The sequence below is a fragment of the Capra hircus genome, chromosome 9, assembly GCF_001704415.2.
Source record: "Capra hircus breed San Clemente chromosome 9, ASM170441v1, whole genome shotgun sequence".
NCBI lineage: Eukaryota > Metazoa > Chordata > Mammalia > Artiodactyla > Bovidae > Capra > Capra hircus.
The window spans coordinates 21,132,928-21,157,670 of NC_030816.1; the positions used below are offsets into that span (position 1 = coordinate 21,132,928).

A 24,743-nucleotide genomic window follows, 5' to 3' on the forward strand; every position below is an offset into this window, starting at 1 on the left:
TGTTCATTTGTTTCAACCTTTCAGTTGAAAATTTTTGGATGCCGTGACATCTGTGGATTTGTTTTTGCAAAATAGTAGCCACTGATGTATGAAATAAATAACTCCAAGTAAAGTACTCTTGATTTTTTATAACACACATACAGCCTTGTTCAACACATGATTCAACCTTGGGGTTGAACAAGCAGTATTGAAAACAGATTGTTTTCTCTATGTAGTTCTAGGCACAGAATATGCAAGATAAATAACACATGATTCCTTCCCCAAAGATGCTCCTGTTTTCCATCTCTTGTTCTTTTTGTTCTCTTATCTGAGAAAATTTTTGGGTTATCTTACAGCTCTCTATTAATATGATTTTTTAAATTCTGATGTTGTATTTTTTAAGTACCAAGAGCTGTTTCATATTTTTAATTCAGGGATCAAAATAGCGTTATCTTGTAACCGTGAAGCAAGAACAGGTCTTTGCCACCCTCCATAGTTAGAGGACTTTGGCACGCTGTAACATTATAAGCCCTTGCTTGATAATGTGAGAGTGCTACTCAGTCAGGCCCTGCTGCTGCTGCTAAGTCGCTTCAGTCGTCTCCGACTCTGTGCGACCCCAGAGACGGCAGCCTACCAGGCTCCCCCGTCCCTGGGATTCTCCAGGCAAGAACACTGGAGCGGGTTGCCATTTCCTTCTCCAATGCAGGAAAGTGAAAAGTGAAAGTGAAGTCGCTCAGTCGTGTCCGACTCCTAGCGACCCCACGGACTGCAGCCTACCAGGCTTCTCCATCCATGGGATTTGCCAGGCAAGAGTGCTGGAGTGGGTTGCCATTGACAGTGGGTATTGTGGATTCGTGTAATGCCTTAGGACACAACCTGAGAATTCATTCATAGAGACCTCTGAGTCTAGTGTCTCTTCTTAAATTAGGCGTTGGAACCTTGACGGGGAAACGACTACGACTCCCACAATCCACCACGACCCAGATTAGCGTGCAGAGGTTCATGCTGGGATTCCTTCTCTTCCGGGGAAGAGAGGAAAAGCTTTTTTGAATGTGCGTCCGGAGGTTGAGGCTTTTCAGAGTCTCTGGTTCTCTTCTTGGTTAACCGTCAGTGTCTGGGTAAAAATAAGGGCCTACCTCAGTTTTTCAGGCCGGGAAAGGGAATCGACACCGCGCAGCACTCCTTTGCCCGCGAGCCGGACGGCATCTGCTGCGGGATCCGAAGAAGGGCAGTGTGACAGCGGCCGGCTCTTCAGGCCGGTAGGAACTGACCGTCCCAGCCCCGGATCCCTAGGCCGAATGCTTTGACCCAGTTAGTATCGGGACTGGTTTCATATCCTGGCCTTGGGACGTTGCCATGGACCTTTGGGCAGGCTCCGGCACCTTCCGCCGACCTCCACACATGTGTCATCCACTTGTTCTAAGTGTTGGGGAGCTCAAGCACACCATTCTGGGTCCCGGCCCGGGAAAAGAAGAAAATTCTCTGAGTGTCACGTTCTTTGCACTGATGGTTTGGGAGAATTTACATCAAAATGAGAGACTGTTTTCACTTGTCTGAGGAAAAGGGGTGGGGGGCAGGGAGACGAAGTTGGGCGATCTTATTAAACTAAATTTATTTAAATAGTGGGGATAGGTTCCTTATTTTCACTTTCTCTTTGTTTTAAAACAGTTTCTAGCTGAAAGATAGTCTAGGTAGTAGAAAGGTTGTGACTGTGCTTGCTTTTGAAAAACTTCTTAGCAAAATTTGCGTCAGAGCCAGAAATTTGTAAAACCCAGCAGTGACTGCTGATTCAGTGTAACTCATTTTGTAGGCCGAACCTCAGAAAGGGGAGGTGTGTCATCTAAAATTATGAAACCTGAGATTATAACCCAGTTCTCTTGACTCTGGAATCAGTGCTCTTTTTAACTGTGTTCACTGTGCTTTTATATTTTGGGTGGAGAGTGCACCTCTGGAGCCTGACTGGGTTAGTATTTGGGCTAATCATTTTCTGGTGCTGGTGACTTTGAGCCAGTTTCCTTCATTTAGAATGATCGTGTGTGCCCAGTCAATTCAGTCCTTACAACCGCATGGACTATAGCCTGACAGGCTCCTCTGTACATGGGATTTTCATGGCAAGAATACTGCAGTGGGTTGCTATGCCCTCCTCTAGGGGATCTTCCCGACCCAGGGATCCAACTTGGCGTCTCCTGCATTGCAGGTAGATTCTTTACCGCTGAGCCATCAGTGAAGCCCAGAATGATAGTAATGGTGCTTTAATTAGTTTGACATATGAAACTCTTCAACTGTTAGCTGCTATTATGAAATTTGTTTATTTGCGCAGCTGATTGTTAACTTTAAAGTTTTTGTATTTAGATATATTGGTTGATAAGGTTTCTTTTTGTTTTCTCTTACTTGACTTATTTTACCTGGGCGAGTTTATATACATTATTTTTTCTTTACCTCAGTCCAGACACACTTTGAAATTTTTGAAAAATTTTTTATTTCAATTTGCAATATCATTGCCTTTGTTTAGGGATTCCCTGGTGGCTCAGAGAGTAAAGAATCTGACCCAGGGCTCCATCCCTGGGTCAGGAAGATCCCTTGAAGAAGGAAATAAGAACTCACTCCAGTATTCTTGCCTGGAAAACCCCATGGATGGAAGAGCCTGATGGACTACAGTCCATAAAAGTCAGACACGACTGAGCAACTTCACTTTCGCTTTGCCTTTGTTTTATCCAAACCATTAACTTGAAATACAGTAGATGAGATTTATAAATAAATTAGTATATTTGAGGAACAGTAAGGACATTGACAATTTCTTCATCTAAATAATCTAGTCATAAATAACATATATAGTTGTTCCAAATCCTTTTATAAAATGTATTTTCTTTTTCTTCAGCTCTTACTTTCTAACATAAATAACATTGTATTCTTTTCTAGTTACCTGCTCTACCATGCTATCTTGTGATATTTGTGGTGAAACAGTATCCTCAGAACCAGACATGAAGGCTCACCTAACTGTTCACATGGAAAATGAAGTTATATGTCCATTTTGCAAGTTGTCAGGTGTGAATTATGATGAAATGTGTTTTCATATTGAAACTGCTCATTTTGAGCAAAATGAACTAGAAAGAAACTTTGAGAGGATTAATACAATACAGTATGGAACTTCCGATAACAGGAAGGACAGCAGCCTACAGTGTAGAGCAGACATTAATTCAAGTGTTCATTCAGCTTGTGCATCTAATCAACCGAAGATTTCAGCTCAAAGCCTGCCTGAGGATGGTACTTTAAAACATAAAGACTTTTATTCAGAGAACTTAACTGAATCTAGAAAATTCCTGAAAAGTACGGAAAGACAGTCTGACCGAACCAAAATTAAAGAATCAATTTATGAAACGATGTACAGTCCTCCTGAATGTCCATTCTGTGGAAAAATAGAAGATAATAGTCAAGATATGGAAACTCATGTGAAAACAAAGCATGCTGATCTTTTAGACACTCCGTTAGAAGGTAAAGTATTCATTTTATATAATAAGTAGAATATGTAGTATCCCAAAAGTTGGTTTGTAAATAAGATTACTACAAATGTGTTTATAATTTCAGTTTATAGCATTGCTCATTTGCCATTATTATAATATGAAACTACTATAACGGAAAAGAGTTTTGATGCAAACAATTAATGTTTCATCTACTTCGAAAGTAGCTGTAGAAACTTGAGGAGAAGTAGACTCACAGTCTAGTTTCCAGAGGAAGAAAGTGAAAATGGAAGTGTTAGTTGCTCAGTCCTGTCTGACTCTTTGTGATCTCATGGACTATAGCCTACAAGGTTCTTCTGTCCATGAAATTCTCCAGGCAAGAATACTGGAGTGGGTTACCATTTCCTTCTCCGGGGGATCTTTCCAACCGAGGGATGGAACCTGGGTCTCTTGCATTGCAGGCAAATTCTTTACCAACTAAGCCACAGGGAAGACCAGTTTCCAGAGGGTATTCTTTTATTTACCACCCAGGCCAGTGGCATCTGGATTCTCTGGGATTGTGATTTTCTGTTACTGAGTTCTACTTTGATTCTTTCTTGATCAGAGAGCAAACTATGATTTAAGTTCTTTTGAATTTGTTGAAGTTATTGAAACTTGTTTTATGGCCTAAGATATGGGATATGGTCTGTTTTAGCACATGTTCACATGTTCCATAGACATTTGAGGAAAAAAAATTCTGATGTTGTTGGATCAAATGTTCTATATTTGTCAGTTAGAGTGTGTTGTTTGATTGTGTTCAGATCTTCCATGTCCTTACTGATTTCCTGTCCAGCAGTTCTACCAGTTTTTGGAAGGAGGTTAAAGTTCCCTATTATGATCTATATATATCTATATATCCCAGTATATTTGTCTGTTTTTCCTTTAGGCTCTATCAGACTTGTTTCATATATTGTGAGGCTCTGTTGTTGGTGCATACAGATTTAGAATCATGTGTCTCTTTGATACTGTTGAGTTTTAAGAATAATTTATATATTGTGGATGCAAGTCCTTTATTGGATTTTGCAAATATTTCACAGATATTTTCTCCCAGTCTGAGACTTGTCTTTTCATTCTCTTAACAGTGTCTTTCACAGAAGTTTTTACTTTTAATGAAGTTTGCCTTATTCGATTTCTTTTTTCATGGGTTGTGCTTTTGGTATTGTATCAAAACTCTGCCAAACCCAAGGTCACCTTTCCCATGTTATCTTCTAGAAGTTCTGAATTTTACATTTAAGTCTGATTCATTTGAATAATTTTTATGAAAGGTTAAGGAGAGAAAACCTATATGCAGATCAGGAAGCAACAGTTAGAACTGGACATGGAACAACATACTGGTTCCAAATAGGAAAAGAAGTACCTCAAGGCTGTATACTGTCACCCTGCTTATTTAACTTATATGCAGAGTACATCATGAGAAACGCTGGGCTGGAAGAAGCACAAGCTGGAATCCAGATTGCCAGGAGAAATATCAATAACCTCAGATATACAGATGATACCACCCTTATGGCAGAAAGTGAAGAGGAACTAAAAAGCCTCTTGACGAAAGTGAAAGGAGAGTGAAAAAGTTGGCTTAAAGCTCAACATTCAGAAAACGAAGATCGTGGCATCTGGTCCCATCATTTCATGGGAAATAGATGGGGAAACAGTGGAAACAGTGTCAGACTTTATTTTTGGGGGCTCCAAAATCACTGCAGGTGGTGACTGCAGCCATGAAATGAAAAGACGCTTCCTCCGTGGAAGGAAAGTTACGACCAACCTAGATAGTATATTGAAAAGCAGAGATATTACTTTGCCAGCAAAGGTCCATCTAGTCAAGGCTATGGTTTTTCCAGTGGTCATGTATGGATGTGAGAATTGGACTGTGAAGAAAGCTGAGTGCCAAAGAATTGATGCTTTTGAACTGTGGTTTTGGAGAAGACTCTTGAGAGTCCCTTGGACTGCAAGGAGATCCAACCAGTCCATCCCTAAAGGAGATCAGTCCTGGGTGTTCATTGGAAGTTCTGATGCTGAAGCTGAAACTCCAGTACTTTGGCCACCTCATGGGAAGAGTTGACTCATTGGAAAAGACCCTGATGCTGGGAGGGATTGGGGGCAGGAGGAGAAAGGGATGACAGAGGGTGAGATGGCTGGATGGCATCACCGACTCAATGGACATGAATTTGAGTGAACTCCAGGAGTTGGTGATGGACAGGGAGGCCTGGCGTGCTGTGATTCATGGTTCACCAAGAGTCGGAGACGACTGAGCGACTGAACTGAACTGAACTGAAGGAGAGGGCATATATTCATTTTTTGAATTTTAATAAATGCTATTTTTTAGGAAAGTTCAAGTTCACAGTAAAATTGAGTAGAAAGTACAGGGAGTACCCAAGTACCCCCTGTCCCTATATCCTCCTAAACTCCTCCAGCATTCAACAACCCATACCAAGTGATACATTTGTCAAAGTCAGTGAATCTGCGTTGATGTCAATATCACCCAAAGCCCATGTTTATATTAGGGTTCTCTCTTTGTGATGTACACAGGTTTTGACACATGTATAATGACATGAACCCACCATTTAGTATTTAGTATCATACAGAATAGCTTCACTGCCCTGAAAATCCCCTGTGCTCCACCTGTTCATCCTTCGCTCCCTGTGGCCACTGGCTACCGTTGATCTTTTTACTGTCTACATATTTTTGCCTTTTTTAGAATGTCATATAATTGGAATCACATGCCATGTAGCTTTTTCATATTGGTTTATTTCACTTAGCAATGTGCATTTAAGATTCCTCCATGTCTTTTTATGGCTTAATAGCTTTTTTTTTAATTGAATAATATTCTTTTGGATGTTCCACAGTTCAGTATCTGGTCACCTACTGAAGGTCCCTTTGGATGCTTCCAAGTTTTGGCAATTAGGAATAAAGCTGCTATAAACTGTACTGGCTTTTGTGTGGACAGAAGTTTTCAATTCATTTTGGTGAACACAAGGGAATTCGTGATTTTTGTATCATGTAGTAATAGTACGTTTGGTTTTATAAGAAATTGCCAGACTTTTTCAAAGGGATTAGACCATTTTGCATTCCCACCAGCAGTGAATGAAAGTTAATGTCCTTGCCAGCATTTGGTGTTGTCAATGATTTTGTTGTTGTTCGGTCACTAAGTCACATCCAGCTCTTTGTGACCCCCATGAACTGTGGCACACCAGGCTTCCCTGTCCTTCAATATATCCCTGAGTTTGCTCAAACTCCTGTCCATTGAGTCAGTGATGCCATCCAACTATCTCATTCTCTGTCACCTGCTCCTCCTCTTGTCCTTAGTCTTTTCCAGCATCAAGGTCTTTTCCAAAGAATTGACTCTTCATATCAGGTGGCCAAAGTATTGGAGCTTCAGCTTCAGCATCGGTCCTTCCAATGTATGTTCAGGGTTGATTTCCTTTAGGATTAACTGGTTTGATCTCTTTGCTGTCCAAGGGACCCCCAGAAGTCTTCTCCAGCACCACAGTTCAAAAGCATCAATTCTTCAGTGCTCAGTCTTCTTTACGGTCCAACTCTTACATCCATACATGACTAGGAAAAACCAGAGTTTTGATCATACAGATTTTGACTGGCCAGATTTTGGTCATTCTATTATATATGTAGTGTTGTTTTATTTTAATTTGTAATTTTCTAATAACATCATCTGTACCCAGTATCAGCTAGGTCTTATAGAGGTACCATTTCTCTCTTGGGCAAGTTGTACCTGTCTGTCCGAGGTACTGGTTAATGGATGCAGCTCTTTGATCTTATGCTTCCAACTAGGGCATTTGATCCGTGCCCAGCTTTGTGCTGAATGCTTGAATTCTGCATATCACCACTTAGTTTGGAGGGTACTGAGAATCCAGCCCCCAAAATCCATATCTAGACTGACCACTATTTACCATTTTTTCTTCCTTTCTACTTTTCTTATTTTGACTACAGAGCTGAATATTTATAATTAATATTTTCTTTCACTGTAGTAATAAGAGGTTTGTGCTTATGCTCAGTCTTTCATCTAGAAGTAGAAAATTGCTTTAAATCCAGCTACAAAGAGCTTTTACTTAATAAAGTTAGTGAGTAGTAGACAGTCTTTGACTTGATGTGAAAAATCTAAAGATTTTAAAAATAAAACCAACTAAATTATATCTCTAATACAGACTGTAATCAACTACTCTATGACTGCCCTATGTGTGGGCTCATCTGTACAAACTACCATATTCTGCAGGAACATGTTGACTTGCATTTGGAAGAAAGCAGCTTTGGACAAGGTATGACTATATGTTTAAAGATAAGGATGCTATGATTTAATTTCTACTTCCTAGGACATTATCTACTTTTTAGATTTGTGTTATAGAGGGGAAGAAAACACATTGGTTAAAAATAAATCTGTCCCTTAAAAAACTTTTAATACAGCTTCAACTTGTCAAAGATTTTTCACAGAAAAGATTGTAAAGGATTAACTGGTGTGACTAGCAATTGAATTAGGGGTGTGCATCCAGGGTTTTGACCCAGAACATCAGAAGATAATGAAATATTGTACCATTTTTAAAATCTTTTTGATTTAAAAGTTGAGGCCATTCTTCCAGCAGCTGGAAGTAATTGAATTTAACATCTTATCAGTAAAAATTGTTTATGAGCTCAGAAGCTGCCATATGGCACATGTCATTTTAAAAAGAATGTGAAGTATGTGACTTCAAAGTTTTTCAAGTACATTTTCAACTACTCTTCTAGCTTCTTTATTACCACTGACTAGTTTTATAAGAGATTCTAAAGTTTTCTTCTGTTTCCGTATCTTTTTTGCTAGTGGCATTGATTAAGTAATCATGATGGTGCCTTAGAAATGGAAAGACCCTATATGAGTTTCACAATTCCGTTGAAACAAAATATAAAGTAGACAAAAAGAGAAACCAATTGTGTTCTACTGGATATCAGTTTCTTAAGGTACATAGATATCTCCTGTTACTGCAGAGGTTTCTAGTATTCATTATTAGCGATCCTAGTACAGTTAGTGATATCCATGGACAGCATTACCCGATCACTCAGCCTAATACCAAGATGAGAATTGCTGGAGTAAAGATGGAACAGTTCTTTACTAATTACGGTGGAAGAATAACTCTGATGTTGAGTTTCTGATAATTCTTTGTTTATGATAAGCTTTGTGTGCTGCTGCTGCTACTGAGTCACTTCAGTCCTGTCCAACTCTGTGTGACCCTATGGACTGCAACCCACCAGGGGCCTCTGTCCGTGGTATTCTCTAGGCAGGGGTACTGAGTGGGTTGCCATGCCCTACTCCAGGGGATCTACCCAACTCCAGGATCTAAACCGGGTCTCAGGCAGATTCTTTACCACTGAGCCACCAGGGAGACCCAAGCTTTGTATGGGTACATGAGTTATTTTCTGTAACCTCCATAGGCTTACACGTACGCTATGTGTACTCCATAGGCTGGAGTGAGGTGAATCTGAGTGAATCACTGTAGATAGCCTCATAAGTATGCTAAAAATCAGTTTTGGATTGTGTATTTCCGCCAGTAAAAGTGGGGACCAATTAGGAAGAGGTATCAGAGGTTGAGCGATTTGAAGGGAAAGAAAGAATATTCAGATACATAATTAAACCATCAAATTGAGAGGTCAAGGAGATGCTAGCAAGAGGGCACTGAATAATAGATGTGTAGGACACTGGATAGAGAGCAAAATGGGCAAGTTATACTATTTGCTTGAGGTCAGACATTAGGTTATAATCTAATATCTGTACTTTGCTCACTTGTTTTATTATTCTCTTAATTATTTCCATCCTCCCCTCCCCCCCCACCAAGTGTTTCTCTTAAAAACTAATCTGCCTTATATGTATTAATGAGGAGCACCACTCCAGGGTGCTACTTAATTTCTCTTAAGTTCTGGTTTCTTCAACAGATAATAATACTTAACTTCCTAACTGTTATGAAGATCCAAATGAGATACTTAATGAGAATTAATGAGACGTGTTTGTCACAGCCTAAACACTCAGTGAATATTAGTGATTTAAGTGAAGGTTGTACCCTTACAGAGGCAGTTCAAGTTCTGCTGGATTTATACTCAGTATTTCTATGACATCATAGTCATGAATAAACAGCAAAATAATAGCCTTTACTCCATTTAAAAAATATGTACTAACATATAAGTGAGCCTTGATTTCAGTCTTTTATTCTAAATATTAAAAATATATAATAGGTGTGAATAGAGTCCAGTGTTCTAGAGATCTAGAATTGGCTCAACAGCTTCAACAAGAAGAAGACAGAAAGAGGAAATCTGAAGAATCAAGACAAGAAATGGAAGAATTTCAGAAGCTGCAGGTACAACGATTAATAATAATTATATTATTTTGGTTTAGTTAGAGTATTTTTCAAACATGCTGTTAAGACTTCAGCTTATTATTTTTGTCTTTATTATAATACAAAATATTTTTTACATATATTTTTTATAGTTCATAACAACCACCATTCATAAGTATGCATTTACATACTGGAGCAAACACTTCTTATCAAGTGGCAGTCCCCAACTTTTTTGGCACCAGGGACCAAGACAGTTTTTTCATGGACCTGGGGTGGCAGGGAGAATGGTTTCAGGTTGATTCAAGTGCATTATGTTTATTATGCTGCTGCTGGTCTGACAAAAGTTTCAGACAGTAATGCAAGTGATGGGGAGTGGCTGTAAATACAGATGAAACTTTGCTCACTCACCTACTGTTTATCTCCGGCTGTGCGGCCTGGTTCCTAACAGGTCATGAACTGGTACCCGTCTGTGGCCCTGGAGTTGGGGACCCTGATGTAAAGTATCTTACAGTCTTCCATACTCCATTAAGTTATTTTAGATTTTTTTTGAACAGCAGAGGAAGAAATGGAAACAAAGAGTGCTTTATGTAGCTTAACTTGTTCAGGATTGGGCAGTATCAAATGGTGAAGCCTACTTTTAAACTTATGCTAATGGAGAAAACTAAGAAATTGAGACTCAGAATTTTAAATGTTTGCAGAAATACTTAAAACAGAAACTTAGAATGAATGTCTCCTGAGTCTTAAATTATTTTAGTGACTGAAGTTCAGGAATTTAGAAAGAACCACTTTTAGTGGAAAATGCTTTTTTATGAAGTTTGAGCCTATCTTAGGTGAATGGTAGTATCTACTGAACTAAACTGGTAGCTTCTTTTATATTTTAACAGCTTTTTCGACTCTTTTCAGTCCTAACTTGCTGTGGACTATGTAGTCATTTGCTAATAATGCTCATAGATTTTAAATGTTCTTTTTCTATGTACTTATAGGATAATGTCTGAATAAAAAGGGTTTATGAATGAATAGGTTTGAAAATGTTCAATTAAACAGGTTTGTGTACCTGATATCTTCTTAAAGCCTTTAATATACTAATATGCATTGTACATATCATAATCTTCCTGAACTTGTTTGACCTCTAACTTTTTTTCCTCTGATTCTTGCACATGGCTATTCTTTCTTTAGAATATCTAATTTAGGCTATTTTTCTCATCCATGGTTCATCTATTTGCATAATTATTTTCCCACCAAGATTCAGAGGAGAAAAAAGTTGACTTTTCCTACATCTTCTCTACCTTATATTATCAATACAACAGTTTTCAATGTTTAAGGGAGTATAAGTTGATTATGTAACTTTGCAGGTTAGTTGTTTAGATCTCGGAAATATTTTTATAGGGGCTGTTTTAACATATTATTTTAGGTTTTCTGTCAGTGTGCAAAAACATAGTTCATTTACTGCATAGAGTAAATACCTGAGTGAATTGTGGATTAAATAGGCCTTTCTAGGCTAGCCTAGGAACCAAGTAACAAGTACAGGTTCCTTGACAGGTTGTCTTGAAAAAAATCAGCAATATGGTCAGAACTCATCTGCTTTTCACATTACTATTAATAGGAAGATTGGATTCTCTACTTTCCCTACTTCAAGGAAAACAAGTCTCTTGCCATGATGGTTGTTTGTAGAGAAAGGCTGTTATTAACTCAAGGATTTTTTTGTGTGCGTGATTATTTTTCATAAAAATCTGTAAGTTGACTCATATAGAAGTCTATAAACCAGAATGTTTCAAAATATATTTCCAGATATATAAAATAGTGGTAAATTTTTCACCTCATTGATATAAAGGGACATAAAAATTAAGTCATTTGTTTTTATGTTCAATAGAGACAATATGGTTTAGATAATTCTGGAGGGTACAAACAACAGCAGCTACGAAATATGGAGATAGAAGTAAATAGGGGAAGAATGCATCCATCTGAATTTCATAGAAGAAAAGCTGATATGATGGAATCACTAGCTATTGGTGTTGATGACGGAAAAACAAAAACATCTGGTGAGTATTTAAACATCCAAATCATGGTTTTAATATTGCATACATCACTGAAGTAATAGGGTTATTTGAATTGTGCTTGATTTTCACAACCCACAGTTTATATAGTTTTAGGTGAGACCATGTATTCAAATAATTTTTTTGTGTGTTGTTTTAAAACTCCTGACCTTTTATTTTTATAGTAAATGATTCACTTTTATCTTGTATCAATTTACTTGACATTTGAAAACAGACCTTTGAGAATAGTTTTTATTGAGAGCTTACTATTTTCCAGATAATTGCTGTCTAGTAGAATGTAAGTGAGCCACATAAATAATTTTAAATTTCCAATAGTCACATTAGAAAAATAAAGACTAGGTAAAATTAATTTTAATATTTTTCCAGTATATCCAAAATATATTTTGTATAATCAGTATTAAAAATTATCAGTGCAGTATTTTGCAATCTTTGTACAGTCTTTAAAATGCAGTGTGTATTTCAGTTTGCTGAACATCTGAGTTTGGACAAGCCACATTTCAGGTGTTCAGATAACCATATGCAAATAGTTTCTGCCATATTGTTCAGTATAGTTTTAAACACTAAGACCTTTATATATATATTGTGTCATGTAACTCTCAAAAGAAAAATCTTGTGTATTAGATTTTTCTGGATGAGGAAATTGTGTCTTAGATTAAATTACTTTCCTAAGGTAAGGTTGGGCTTCGCAGGTGGCGCTAGTGGTAAAGAACCTGCCTTCCAATGCAGGAGACATAAGAGATGCAGTTTCATTCCCTGGGTTGGGAAGATCCCCTGGAGAAGGGCATGGCAGCCCACTCCAGTATTCTTGCCTGGTAAATCCCATGGACAGAGGAACCTGGAGGGCTACAGTCCATAAGGTTGCAAAGAGTCAGACATGACTGAAACAAATTAGCACAAGGTGAGGTTGCGTAGCTAGTTATTGGCCCAGTTGGTATTCACAATCAGATCTGCCTTGTTCCAAAGAATGTATTTTTTCCTGATAGCTTCCACATTTATAAAAAAAAATCTGTTAGTATAGTTAAAAAATATTACATGAAAACAGCTTTGTTCCTGCCACCCAATTTTTATGAAACTTAATGTTTTTAAGCTGTAAAACCTTTTATATATATTTTAAACCCCTTGTGTACCCCTCTTTGATTTCTAATTTCTCCTCCTCCACAAAGGGAATCATTATCCCGAATTTGGCATTTATCAATCTCATATATGTTTTAGTAATTTTATCTTGTATGTAAGTTTCCATAATAATATATAATCTTTTATATTTTAAACTATATGTAAGTTGGTATACAATATGTGTGCTCTGATTGGATTTGCTTAAATATGTTGATTCTTAAACTGCGCTGCTTTCACTTTGTTGAATAGAATTTGCTGTTATGACTTACATTGTTTCCAGTGTTTTATTCTTAAAAATTATGAACAGGCTTCCTCCTCAAAAGTTTCTCTAACATCCAGACCAGAAATACTAGATTAAAGGACATTTGCATAATTAATTTCGTTAAGAGTATTATGAAGTTGTTTTCTAGAATGGTTATAACCTTCATTAGATCGTTGTGTTTTTGACTCACACTTTATATTGTGACACGTTTAAGTTTTTGCTGTTTAATGGTAAGATACTTAATTGTATTTCTCTGATGACTCCTGAGTTCGTTTCTTCTGTAAATAACCTAGTCCCTTTTCTCATGTCCATTGGGCTGTTTGTCTTTTTCTTATTGATTTTTGGCAGTCCGTTAAGTATTCAAGATATTATTTCTTCATTGATGATATGAGGAGCAGTTTTCTTTTTCAAATCTATAATTTGCCTTGAACCCAGGTCTCCTGCATTGCAGGTGGATTCTTTACCAGCTGAGCTACAAGGGAAGCCCGAGAATACTGGAGTGGATAGCCTATCCCTTCTCCAGTGGATCTTTCCAACCCAGGAGTTGAACTGGGATCTCCTGCACTGCAGGCAGATTCTTTACGAACTGAGCTATCAGGGAAGCCCAAATTTTGTATGTGGTGTCTTTAATTAGGCAGAATTTTAAATTTGAATGTAATCAGATTTCTCAGTCTTTTCCTTTACTTGTGTCTTAAGTGTCTTATTGAAGAAATTCCTCCATCTTTGATATCATAAACATATCCTTTTATATTGTCTTTAAATATTTATACCCTTAAAATGGATAACCAGCAAGGACCTACTTTATTAGATATATAGCACAAGGAACTCTGTTTAATATTATATAATAATCGTAATGGGAAAAAGAATTTGAAAAAGAACAGAATTATGTATAACTGAATCACTTTGCTGTATACCTGAAACTATCACATTGTTAATGTTAATCAACTATACTCAATATAAAATAAAAAGTTAAAATAATTATGTATATATATGTACATAAAAACAATTCTTTCATGTAGATCTTGGTATTTTTTTATGCTATCTGGAACTAATTATGTCACATAAAAATCAACTCACTGTGATAAACCATAATGAAGTTTTTAAATTGGGAGCAAATTGATTAGAACTGAGCTTCAGAGAAAATGATGTCCAGCACAATGTATAATAAAATGGAGAGATAAGAACAACATTCATTCAGCAGTGTACTTTTATGTTGCAGAAATTAAAAAGGCAAACAATTTCAATTCAGCATAAGTGATATGCTAGTGTTAGGAATCTTGCAGTGTGTAAAACAAGCAGGACAATAACTAAGACTATGTCAGTAAAAAGGTAGAAGACGGAATTGGCAGGATTTACATGTGCCTTGAGAAAGAGATTGATACTGGAAATGTATGAGACAGACATAGAAAGGTGATACCCTTCTAAACCTTCTAAATCTCTTTTCCATTTTAGGAATTATGGAAGCGCTTTATAGGTATTATCAGAATGCTGCCACAGATGTGAGGCGTGTGTGGCTTTCTGCAGGAGTGGATCACTTTCATTCATCTTTTGGTGATAAAGGTTGGGGTTGTGGTTACAGAAATTTCCAAATGCTGCTTTCATCATTATTGCAAAATGATGCTTATGATGATAGCTTGAAAGGTATGTGAAATACAGACTCTGAATTTACCATCTAATAAAGTACATATGATGTGGAATGAATTAATATATAGTATGCATATTAAAATTAATCGCTTTAATAAAGATGTATTTTAGTGGATATCTGCATTAAAAATCTTCATTCTGGTTGTAGGAAGAGAAAATGGTATAGTAGATGTCAGAAATAACTGTCTTAAAAATGATAGGTTCTTGTAGAATATATGATGTACCGCTAAGTATTATTCAGTACTTTAGTAACTGTCATATTACATGTTTGCTTTGTATAATTTTAGGTATGTCAGTTCCTTGCATTCCAAAAATTCAGTCTATGATTGAAGATGCTTGGAAGGAAGGTTTTGATCCCCAGGGTGCCTCTCAGCTTAATAACAGGTTACAGGGAACAAAGGCCTGGATTGGAGCATGTGAAATATATACACTTCTCACTTCCCTAAGGATAAAGTATGTACCTAAAAATCCAAGTTAATGTTATTGTCATATCTAGGAAGTTTTTGTTGTTTGTGTTTTTTATCAAAGGGATAGTTTAAAAATAAAATTTCAGTTCAGTTCAGTCGCTCAGTCATGTCCAACTCTTTGCGACTCCATGAATCGCAGCACGCCAGGCCTCCCTGTCCATCACCAACCTCCTGAGTTCACTCAAACTCACGTCCATCGAGTCGGTGATGCCATCCAGCCATCTCATCCTCTGTCGTCCCCTTCTCCTCCTGCCTCCAGTCCCTGCCAGCATCAGAGTCTCTTCCAATGAGTCAACTCTTCGCATGAGGTGGCCAAAGTATTGGAGTTTCAGCTTTAGCATCATTCCTTCCAGGGAACACCCAGGGTTGATCTCCTTTAGAATGGAATGGTTGGCTCTCCTTGCAGTCCAAGGGACTCTCAAGAGTCTTCTCCAACACCGCAGTTCAAAAGTATCAATTCTTCGGCGCTCAGCTTTCTTCACAGTCCAACTGTCACATCCATACATGACCACTGGAAAAACCGTAGCCTTGACTAGACGGACCTTTGTTGGCAAAGTAATGTCTCTGCGTTACAATATGCTATCTAGGTTGGTCCTAACTTTCCTTCCAAGGAGTAAGCGTCTTTTAATTTCATGGCTGCAGTCACCATCTGCAGTGATTTTGGAGCCCCCAAAAATAAAGTCTTAACACTGTTTCCACTGTTTCCCCATCTATTTGCCATGAAGTGATGGGACCAGATGCCATGATCTTCGTTTTCTGAATGTTGAGCTTTAAGCCAACTTTTTCACTCTCCTCTTTTACTTTCATCAAGAGGCTTTTTAGTTCCTCTTCGCTTTCTGCCATAACGGTGGTGTCATCTGCATATCTGAGGTTATTGATATTTCTCCCAGCAATCTTGATTCCAGCTTGTGTTTCTTCCAGTCCAGTGTTTCTCATGATGTACTCTGCATAGAAGTTAAATAAGCAAGGTGACAATATACAGCCTTGATGTACTCCTTTTCCTATTTGAAACCAGTCTGTTGTTCCATGTCCAGTTCTAACTGTTGCTTCTGACCTGCATATAGGTTTCTCAAGAGGCAGGTCAGGTGGTCTGGTATTCCCATCTCTTTCAGAATTTTCCACAGTTTATTGTGATCCACACAGTCAAAGCATTTGGCATAGTCAATAAAGCAGAAATAGATGTTTTTCTGGAACTCTTGCTTTTTCGATGATCCAGCGGATGTTGGCAATTTGATCTCTGGTTCCTCTGCCTTTTCTAAATCCAGCTTGAACATCTGGAAGTTCACGGTTCGCATTAAGGAGCAATAATAAAATGAAAGACTTACAATGGAAACCAACCGCACATGCCCTGCTTCTTGATCTTCTCTGTTCTCAAGTCTTGTTTCTTAGAGAGGCTGTCACTTTCATTGTTTTTAAATAATATGCTTTCATGGCTTTTTCTTGTTTTGTCAGCTTTAGACATTGTCACATTCTCCTTGTATCTCCCACTTGTTTCTCCTTACTTTTTATAACACAGTTAAATCTCAGTTTTTATTAAGTTAGAGTCATAACTATGTAAATATTATTCACTAATGATTTTATATCTTTCCTGAAAAGCTTTTTAAAGTTTTCCTTAAGAATTGCCTTCCCTTTTCCCTTTTACTGTTCGTCTACATCATGGTCAAGTTTTTGCAGAAACTCCACTTATGTAACCTGAGGAACTCCTTATTCCTGGAGACGTTTTTCTTGAAGCCCATTGTCCTTCTCTAGTCTGGATTATTTGCCTCTAGATCCTTTCCATAGCTCTAATCATGTTGCATTTCTTCACTCTGTTGAATTGGATCCTGGAGTTTTTCCTGGATTCCATGTCTTTCTCGTTTTTGGATTATTCTCTTTTACTTGAACACTTCCTTTATTAGCTTCCTAAGAAAGGACACCTAGTCTTATTACTGAGTGATAGTTTGTGTTGCTCTATTATTCTTAACTCAGAATCATTTATGGATCAGATTAAGTTGTTCCTCTACTGGCTTCTAACAATCAGTATTACTTAATGAGAAGGCAAGATGTACCTGGAGAATCCTGTGGACAGAGGAGCCTGGTGGGCTACAGTCCATGGGGTCGCAAAGAGTTCAGTATGACTGAGGGACTAAGCACATAGTGGTTAAGAGCTTAGACTTTTTGAAATAAAATTGCCTACAACTGATTCTAGCTCTCTGCTTATTAGCTCTATGATTTAACTTGTTCGTACCCTAGTTTCACCATTGAAAAAAGAGCATATAAATAGTGACTGCATCATAGAGTTGTAGTGATAATATAGTGCTTAGACTGCGATTGGCATGTAGTAAGAGCTTAAGGGTTCACTGTTTTTTAATGAGTATGATCTCTCCAGTTTCTTTATTTTTCTTTCTGGCACTCCTGTTGGCCGCTGAACTTTTTTGACTTTTTGAATTCACTGGTTGTGTCTCACTTTTTGATTTTTGCTTTTTGTTTTACTATCTGGATTCTCAACTTTATCTCCTCACTACTGTATTGAAATTTTTATTTTAACAATAATGTTTTTTGATTTTAAGAAGTAATTTCATAGCATCATGGCCTTTTATGGTTGTAAAATTTTTCTATTCCTTGCATTTTTCTGTTTCCTCCATGTTAAGTTAATTTCATGTCTATTTATTTTAGTCTGTTCATTTAGAAGACTTTCTTCTAACTTTTAAAAATCCTTACTGTTTTTCCTAAAGTAAAGAATGAGGCAGTAAAAAAGCTGATTGGCAGTCCTGTAGGGTTTCATGGAGCTTGTAGTTGAGAAAACTTCATTTCTCAGGTGGAAGTTTGCTGTGTGGTTGGGGACTCTCAAATATTACTATAAGAGGGAGGTTTTTCTCAGAGTCCATTCTTGCCTACAGTTCCTCCACTAGGTGAGGAGTATTAGTGACTTGCTCTGTTTATTTAACCTTCCAGTTAATCTCGGTTTTCAGCCTCAGTACTACTCTGCCCAGTACCTGGTGTGCATTAAACTTCCGTCCTCTTTTGGGTTGTAAGAAAGTTGTCTCTATTTCTCTGCATTCACTTTTATGTTTACTCTCTCCTGCTATCCATTTTCCAGAAATGTGTGCCAGTTTCTTGTCGGACCCTATTCTCTTTCTCCATAGGTGTTTAAATCATTTTCTCCTTCAGTGTTATGTTGTCGCGCTTTCAAGAGGCATCAGAGATAAATGCTTATGATCATCTTTAATAGAAAGTTTGCCTTAAGCTTCATGACTGTATATTTCCTTTTATGTTTGTTTCCAAGTCATTTTGCCAGTGTTTTACATCATTTCTATATATGAGTTATATTCAGAGATAAAAATACTTCTTAAATTTTAAATAGAAAAATGACTGTGTGTATAATAACTTTCTTGAATTATTAAATTCAAAGGACTGTTTTAATGCCCTTTAAATTTTTCTTCTTTCCCTTTTTGCCAGTCTGTTCACACCTTCAGATTATTTATACTAGATCATATTTTGAGCTTTTAAGTCATTTTTAAGGAAAGGAAAATTTCTGTTTAAAGTACCTGATATATCATGCTGTTTTCTTGGTACCTGAAATAAATTAGTTCTTTGTAAAGCCTTTCTATTACTATACCCTCAATTTGTTTACTAGTTATTTAAATGTCTTCCTTTTGCTCTCTATGAATTTATCCATAGAATACCATTCAAATTTTAAATCTAAACCTGTAGTCAACTGCTAACCCAAGATCACTGTTCTTACTTGTTAATAGCTTTTCCAGAAGTTCATTTCAATATTTAAAGCTCAGGAGTAATCAGCTGAAAGTTATAAATATTAAACTTACTGAGGCGGAAGATAGCAACTAGTACAATGTGGGTGTATTTGGAAACTTTATGGCCAAGAAAGACAAGAATAGGATGTCTGTGCTATACTTTAAAGTGAAAATAAATCTTTTAATTGTTTTTCCTTTCCTTTATACTCAGTCTTTTTAAAATAGTTGTTGAGAAGTATAAATAATGCTCCTGGTTAAAATAATTTGATTTATTCATGGTTGACTTCCTCTTGAGGAAACAGTACCGGCATGGTCTGTTGCCAAATAGTAGATAGATAGATATATAGATGGGGGTACACACAGGTTTTCTGTGATCTTTACAGGTATTCTTTTCTTGTCTATTATTGAAATTTGAGAGAGCTGACAGGAAAAATATTTAGGATATTTTGATAACTTCTTATGGCTGCTGAGGAATTAAAAATCAACTTCTAATTAATCATCAGGTTTAGAGACTTTAGAATAAAAGTCCCCATGTCTCAGGTTATATGTAGACTCTTTAAAATCAGGTATGATCCTCATTTACTACGAAGGGAGATTCTCAGTGTGAAAAAATTTTTGTAACTTTGATAGCTATCATCAACCTTAAGTTATTTAAAGAATTTCCTCCTAAAATAACATTTTTCAGATAAATAATACAATTTTATTTCTTCTTAGGAAAACAATGATGAAATAAAATTAATTTAAAATGTTTGCATTTTATAACTCCATTGATAAGTTTTTAAAATATTTTCTAAATAATCCATTTTGTCAATTTTTTTTATAGGTGTCGTATTGTTGACTTTCACAAGTCAACCGGTCCTTTGGGTACACACCCTCGCTTATTTGAATGGATATTGAGCTACTATGCTTCAGAGAGAGAAGGAAGTCCAAAAGTAGTGTGTACGTCTAAACCGCCTATCTATCTTCAGCATCAAGGTTAGTATAATTTATAGATACTGAGTGTAACTTATAAGATGATTTATTTATATAAGACAACTAATTAGCTTTTGCTTTAGGGTATGTTACGATTCTGATAATAGAGGAGAGAAGTATACTGACATTACTCTGATTTGTAGAGCTATATTGTCATCATAATACATTGCAATAATGGATGATATCCTTGATATCTTTGGGGTGACCTGATTCAGGGCTACCTCTTCCTTTATTATTCATCGTTAATTTTTTTCAGGGCTTTACCTCACTTCAATGAGGCCTTCCCTGACCACCCTTTAAAAATTTTTAGCTCATTATTCTATCCCTCTCTAGCACTGGCATTTCCTTTCCCTCTTTCCTGCATTATTTTGCTTTAGCTAACATATATAGACTTTACTCATTTACCTTGTTTATGGAGCATTTCTTCCTATTAGAATGTAAGCTCCATGAAAGCAGACATGTTTATTTTGTTTGCTTTTGTGTCACGAACTGTGTGGAACAGTGCCTAATGTGTGGGTATTTCATGAAATTTCTCAAGTGGATGACTTGAATTGACAGAAAGAAAGAGAAGTAAATGTTAGGAATTTCATTGTTTAGGATATAAGGTATAAAAGTTAAGCCCTTCCCATTGAAATTATCGTATATATAAATTAACTTTTGTCTACCTTTTCGAACCATGAGTTTTTGTTCCCCAGCAGTTAAATTTCAAATCCTTTTATCTGAGATCACTTGAATAAAAAGGACTATGGGATTAGGAAAGGAAACTAAAATATTTGACATAGTAGAAGTAGAATGTTTTGCCATGAAGCCTTTGGAAAACTAAAATTGAACGAAAGAAAACTGGAGGTTAGGAAGTAGAACTAAAGTTTTGTGTCTGAGAACTCAAAGAACTCAGATAACCAATATGTCAGAGGGACTGACTGTATTTATATACGAAACACACATAAAAAGTATATATAGGGTGTCTATATGTGTGTGTGTGTGTGTATAGTAACTTACAGCTGCTCAAATAGGTATCTCTCGCATATTTGTACTCTTTTTTTATTTTTCTACAGGTCATAGTCGAACAGTTGTTGGAATTGAAGAGAGAAAAAACCGAACATTATGTTTACTAGTATTTGATCCTGGATGCCCTTCTCGAGAAATGCAGAAACTCTTAAAGCAAGACATGGAAGTTAGCAGTCTTAAGCAACTACGGAAGTTTGTGGGGAATTTAAAACATAAGCAATACCAGATAGTGGCAGTAGAAGGTGTGCTTTCTTCAGAGGAGAAAATTGTAAGTATCTAAATATTTTTCATGTGACGCTTGGACAGGTTGAACTTCAGAGTGTAAAATTTTTAAGTTAAAAATCAATGTTATAAAAAAAAAAAATCAATGTTATTCCTTTGTAACTCCTAACACCTCATTCTGTAACATTAGATTGGCAAAGATCTGTTGTTGTTCACTACATCATTTAATTCCAGAATGGACATCTTTAAATTTCAGATGATACCCAAATATTGTCAGATACTTTGCTCAGAACTTCATTAAAATATTTAATTTTATAATACATTATTTAATTTTGATTATCAGGGGAGTAATGAAAATGGCAACGGTATGATAAGAAAGTCTAACTTAATCAAGGAGTTCAGCTCATATTGGTCTTAGTTGATTAAATGTGATTCTAGAGATTCCTGAGGCTCTGTGTTAGGCACTTGGATATATTGGATGTACTATTGGAGGTATAATTATTACACTATTGAGAGAGTTAAGTACTCTGAGTGACATGGTTTTCTTTCAGATTCAAGAACTGTTCATACACATAATACTTACTGGATATATACAGTTCCAGAAATTAACTCCAGTAGTGTTGCCTCTTTATCCCTTGCATTTAAGTGATGAGCAGTACATTATAGAAAAATTCCTAAGGAGTGGAGCCCCTCCATTTGTATAAACAGAAGCTATATGGTAGCATATCAAGTCTAGAAAATGCACAATTCTCTAATCTTGAAGAAAAAAAGTCCCTCTTAAGTACTCCACATTTGTTTCCCTCTAAAGAGAGAAGGGCTTCCCTTACGGCTCAACTGGTAAAGAATCCTCCTACAATGTGGGAGACCTGGGTTCAATCCCTGGGTCGGGAAGATCCCCTGGAGAAGGGAACACTTACCCACTCCAGTATTCAGGCCTGGAGAATTCCATGGACTGTATAGTCTGTGGGGTCACAAAGAGTTGGACAAGACTGAGCGACTTTCACTTTCAAAGGGAGACACCCAGTAGAGAGGAGCATTAATGAAGAATAATAGGATCATGAGGGAAAGGATTAAAGTTGTTTGAAATGAGAGAGAGCTAGAGTAATCTTTTTAGCCTCACAACTTGGGATATAAAGGCAAGGATTGTTGAAGAAGTTCTTCAATTTAATTATAAGTTTCTTTGCAAATGTTTATGCAAAGAGGTTTCTTTGCAATGACTTAAATACCAGAATTGCATTCCTTTTTTTAAACCCTATCATTTATTTGGCTGAATGAAGTTAGAGGTTAATTTTAACTGTTAGAAAAAGCAAGATGCTTGCTCACCAATATACAGATAACTTTTGAGATCATAGATGAGGTTAGATACTAAGATGGAGTTTAGCTGAGTATTTTATTTGGCTGTTACTTTTCTGGTCTTGAAAGAGAGGCGTTGGTGGTATTTCTCTGCTCATAGTCTCATCTTTGTCTCTCCTTCCCTGTATTTACTTGTCTCTTTCTGAGTTTCAGCCACATTTTTACTTTTGATTCATTATTCCATAAAAAGGTGATATTTTCTTTTTAATTTTTTGCATTTTATCTTTATCTCAAATTTTCTTTAATTTTTTATGGCTTGACTTTAAAAATGATTTCCTAATTTCCTAAATTTGAAGTTGTACTGTTCCTTACAGGATTTTCATTATCTTGAAAAAAAATCCCAGATTTTAGTTTTTTTTTTAATATTAGATGATAATGCATATTTTAATTAATTGACTTGTCACTTACTTAACATTTTTAAAATTTCTTTTCAAGGCTAGGAGACAAGCTTCTCAAGTCTTTACAGCTGAGAAGATCCCTTGAAGAAGTCAGCATTTCAGTGATTGTGGAATTTTACTTTTTTTCCAAATTCTGGTATTAACCTTAATACAACATATGAATCTGTGGATTTTCTAAATACTCCATTTATATTTTAATTTCTGAAATGTCTAAATTATACCTTTAGTGCTTCATTGTTTAGTAATTATTCCAATAAAATATCTTGTTTGCATTGTGAGTTTTGTATTTCTTGATTTATCCATGTTTCAGAAACTAGTTTTGTGTTATAGTCATATGACTATTTGTTGAGTTCTAACTTATGTTAGGTATTCTCAGTATTTTGCATGTATTAATTAGTTTGATTTCCAAAATATTTTATAGTTTTGTGAGACAAATACTGTTATTAGCCCTGTGAGGAAACTGAAACTTGCGAGATTAGTAATTTGCCCAAGAAAGTGGCCCTAATCTAAGATGTGAATCCAGACTGTCTCACCTCCTAGCTCTTATCATTATAGCATTCTGCTTTATTCTGTTATTATTATATATGTAATGAAATTCCCTCCTCACTAGATAGAAAGAACCTTAATACTTCATAGGCATAATTCTGAAAAGAGTAATTTGCTTTTGTTAAATATTTACACTCTTATATAACTGTGAGAGTCTTATGTTTAATGTGTCCTGTAAGAAGGAATCTTTCAGTTTCATGTTAGGATTGCCAGTTAAGGTTGAAGCAAGAATCTTATTCTGGCCAGTTTTAAGCAGAAGAGAATTCGTTCAAATTATCAGAAGTTCACAGAATCCACAGGTAACTAGGGAGCTATTCTAGAACAAAGGCAACAGTTGAGGCTAGAATATGGCCTAATGCAGCAGGGGCAATCAGGTTAGGAGTTGGGGTAGAATGTCTGCTTAGATTTCAGATTCCAGAGAGAGCACATCTGATTAGCATGTGACTGACTGTCTGCCATGGGTCAGAGGCCCTTTCTCAGAAAGAAATCTGGGTAGATGAAAAAAGAGATATTAAAAAGGAGAAGCAGTAAGGGGCTGCTACCCCATTAAAAAACGAACAAGAACTTACTTGAATGAAGTTCTATGAATATTATCTATTGTATTAAATACTAAGTGTTGCACTCCTGGAATGAATAGTATTGCCAATTGGAAAATTCTGGAAAACCTCCTTTCTAATACTGTCATTCAGACTGGTAAACAGATTTCCACTCTGTATCCCCATGCAGTTATGGTGCTTCATGCCCTCATTATCTCTTACCTACAGCGTAATATCCTCCTAACTGGTCTGCTTGTCTTGATCCTCTGTCAGTCCATCTTCCACATAGAAGCCAAATTGTTCTAAAATACAAATACGATTTTGTGACTGCCTAGTTGAGTCCCCTTCATTGCTCGTGGTTAAAATCCAAACTTCCTACACAATCTGGGCTCTGCTTACCTCTTCAGTTTCATCTCTCACCATGCTCAAAGTTTCACTCCTTTCGGCCTAAAGTCCTTTGCCAAAATACAGCTGGCGCTGCCTAGGACCCTTTCCCCCTTAGTTCTCCTCTTGGAAGGGCTTCCTCTTAGAAGTGCTTCCTGAACGGCTCTAGTTTGGATTAAATATACCTAAGAGTTTGATAAGCAATGTTACTCGAAGATAAGATCACTGATCTGCAAACCGCCAGTCTATGACAAGAATATTACAGAAACTAC

General features: G+C 36.5%; 1 protein-coding gene across 2 annotated transcripts; it reads left to right on the plus strand.

The window, feature by feature from the left end:
- Positions 989-23,283, plus strand: ZUFSP (zinc finger with UFM1 specific peptidase domain). 2 transcript variants are annotated; one of them, XM_005684532.3, is made up of 10 exons: positions 989-1,290; positions 2,899-3,471; positions 7,628-7,738; positions 9,678-9,799; positions 11,649-11,817; positions 14,660-14,848; positions 15,139-15,304; positions 19,876-20,027; positions 21,080-21,300; positions 23,043-23,283. In XM_005684532.3, the coding sequence occupies exons 2-10, from the start codon at positions 2,913-2,915 to the stop codon at positions 23,088-23,090; spliced, it is 1,737 nt and encodes a 578-aa protein (XP_005684589.1). In that variant the 5' UTR covers positions 989-1,290; positions 2,899-2,912; the 3' UTR covers positions 23,091-23,283. The 2 variants fall into 2 exon arrangements, with proteins under 2 accessions (XP_005684589.1, XP_005684590.1); XM_005684533.3 differs by having other exon boundaries at positions 1,015-1,238.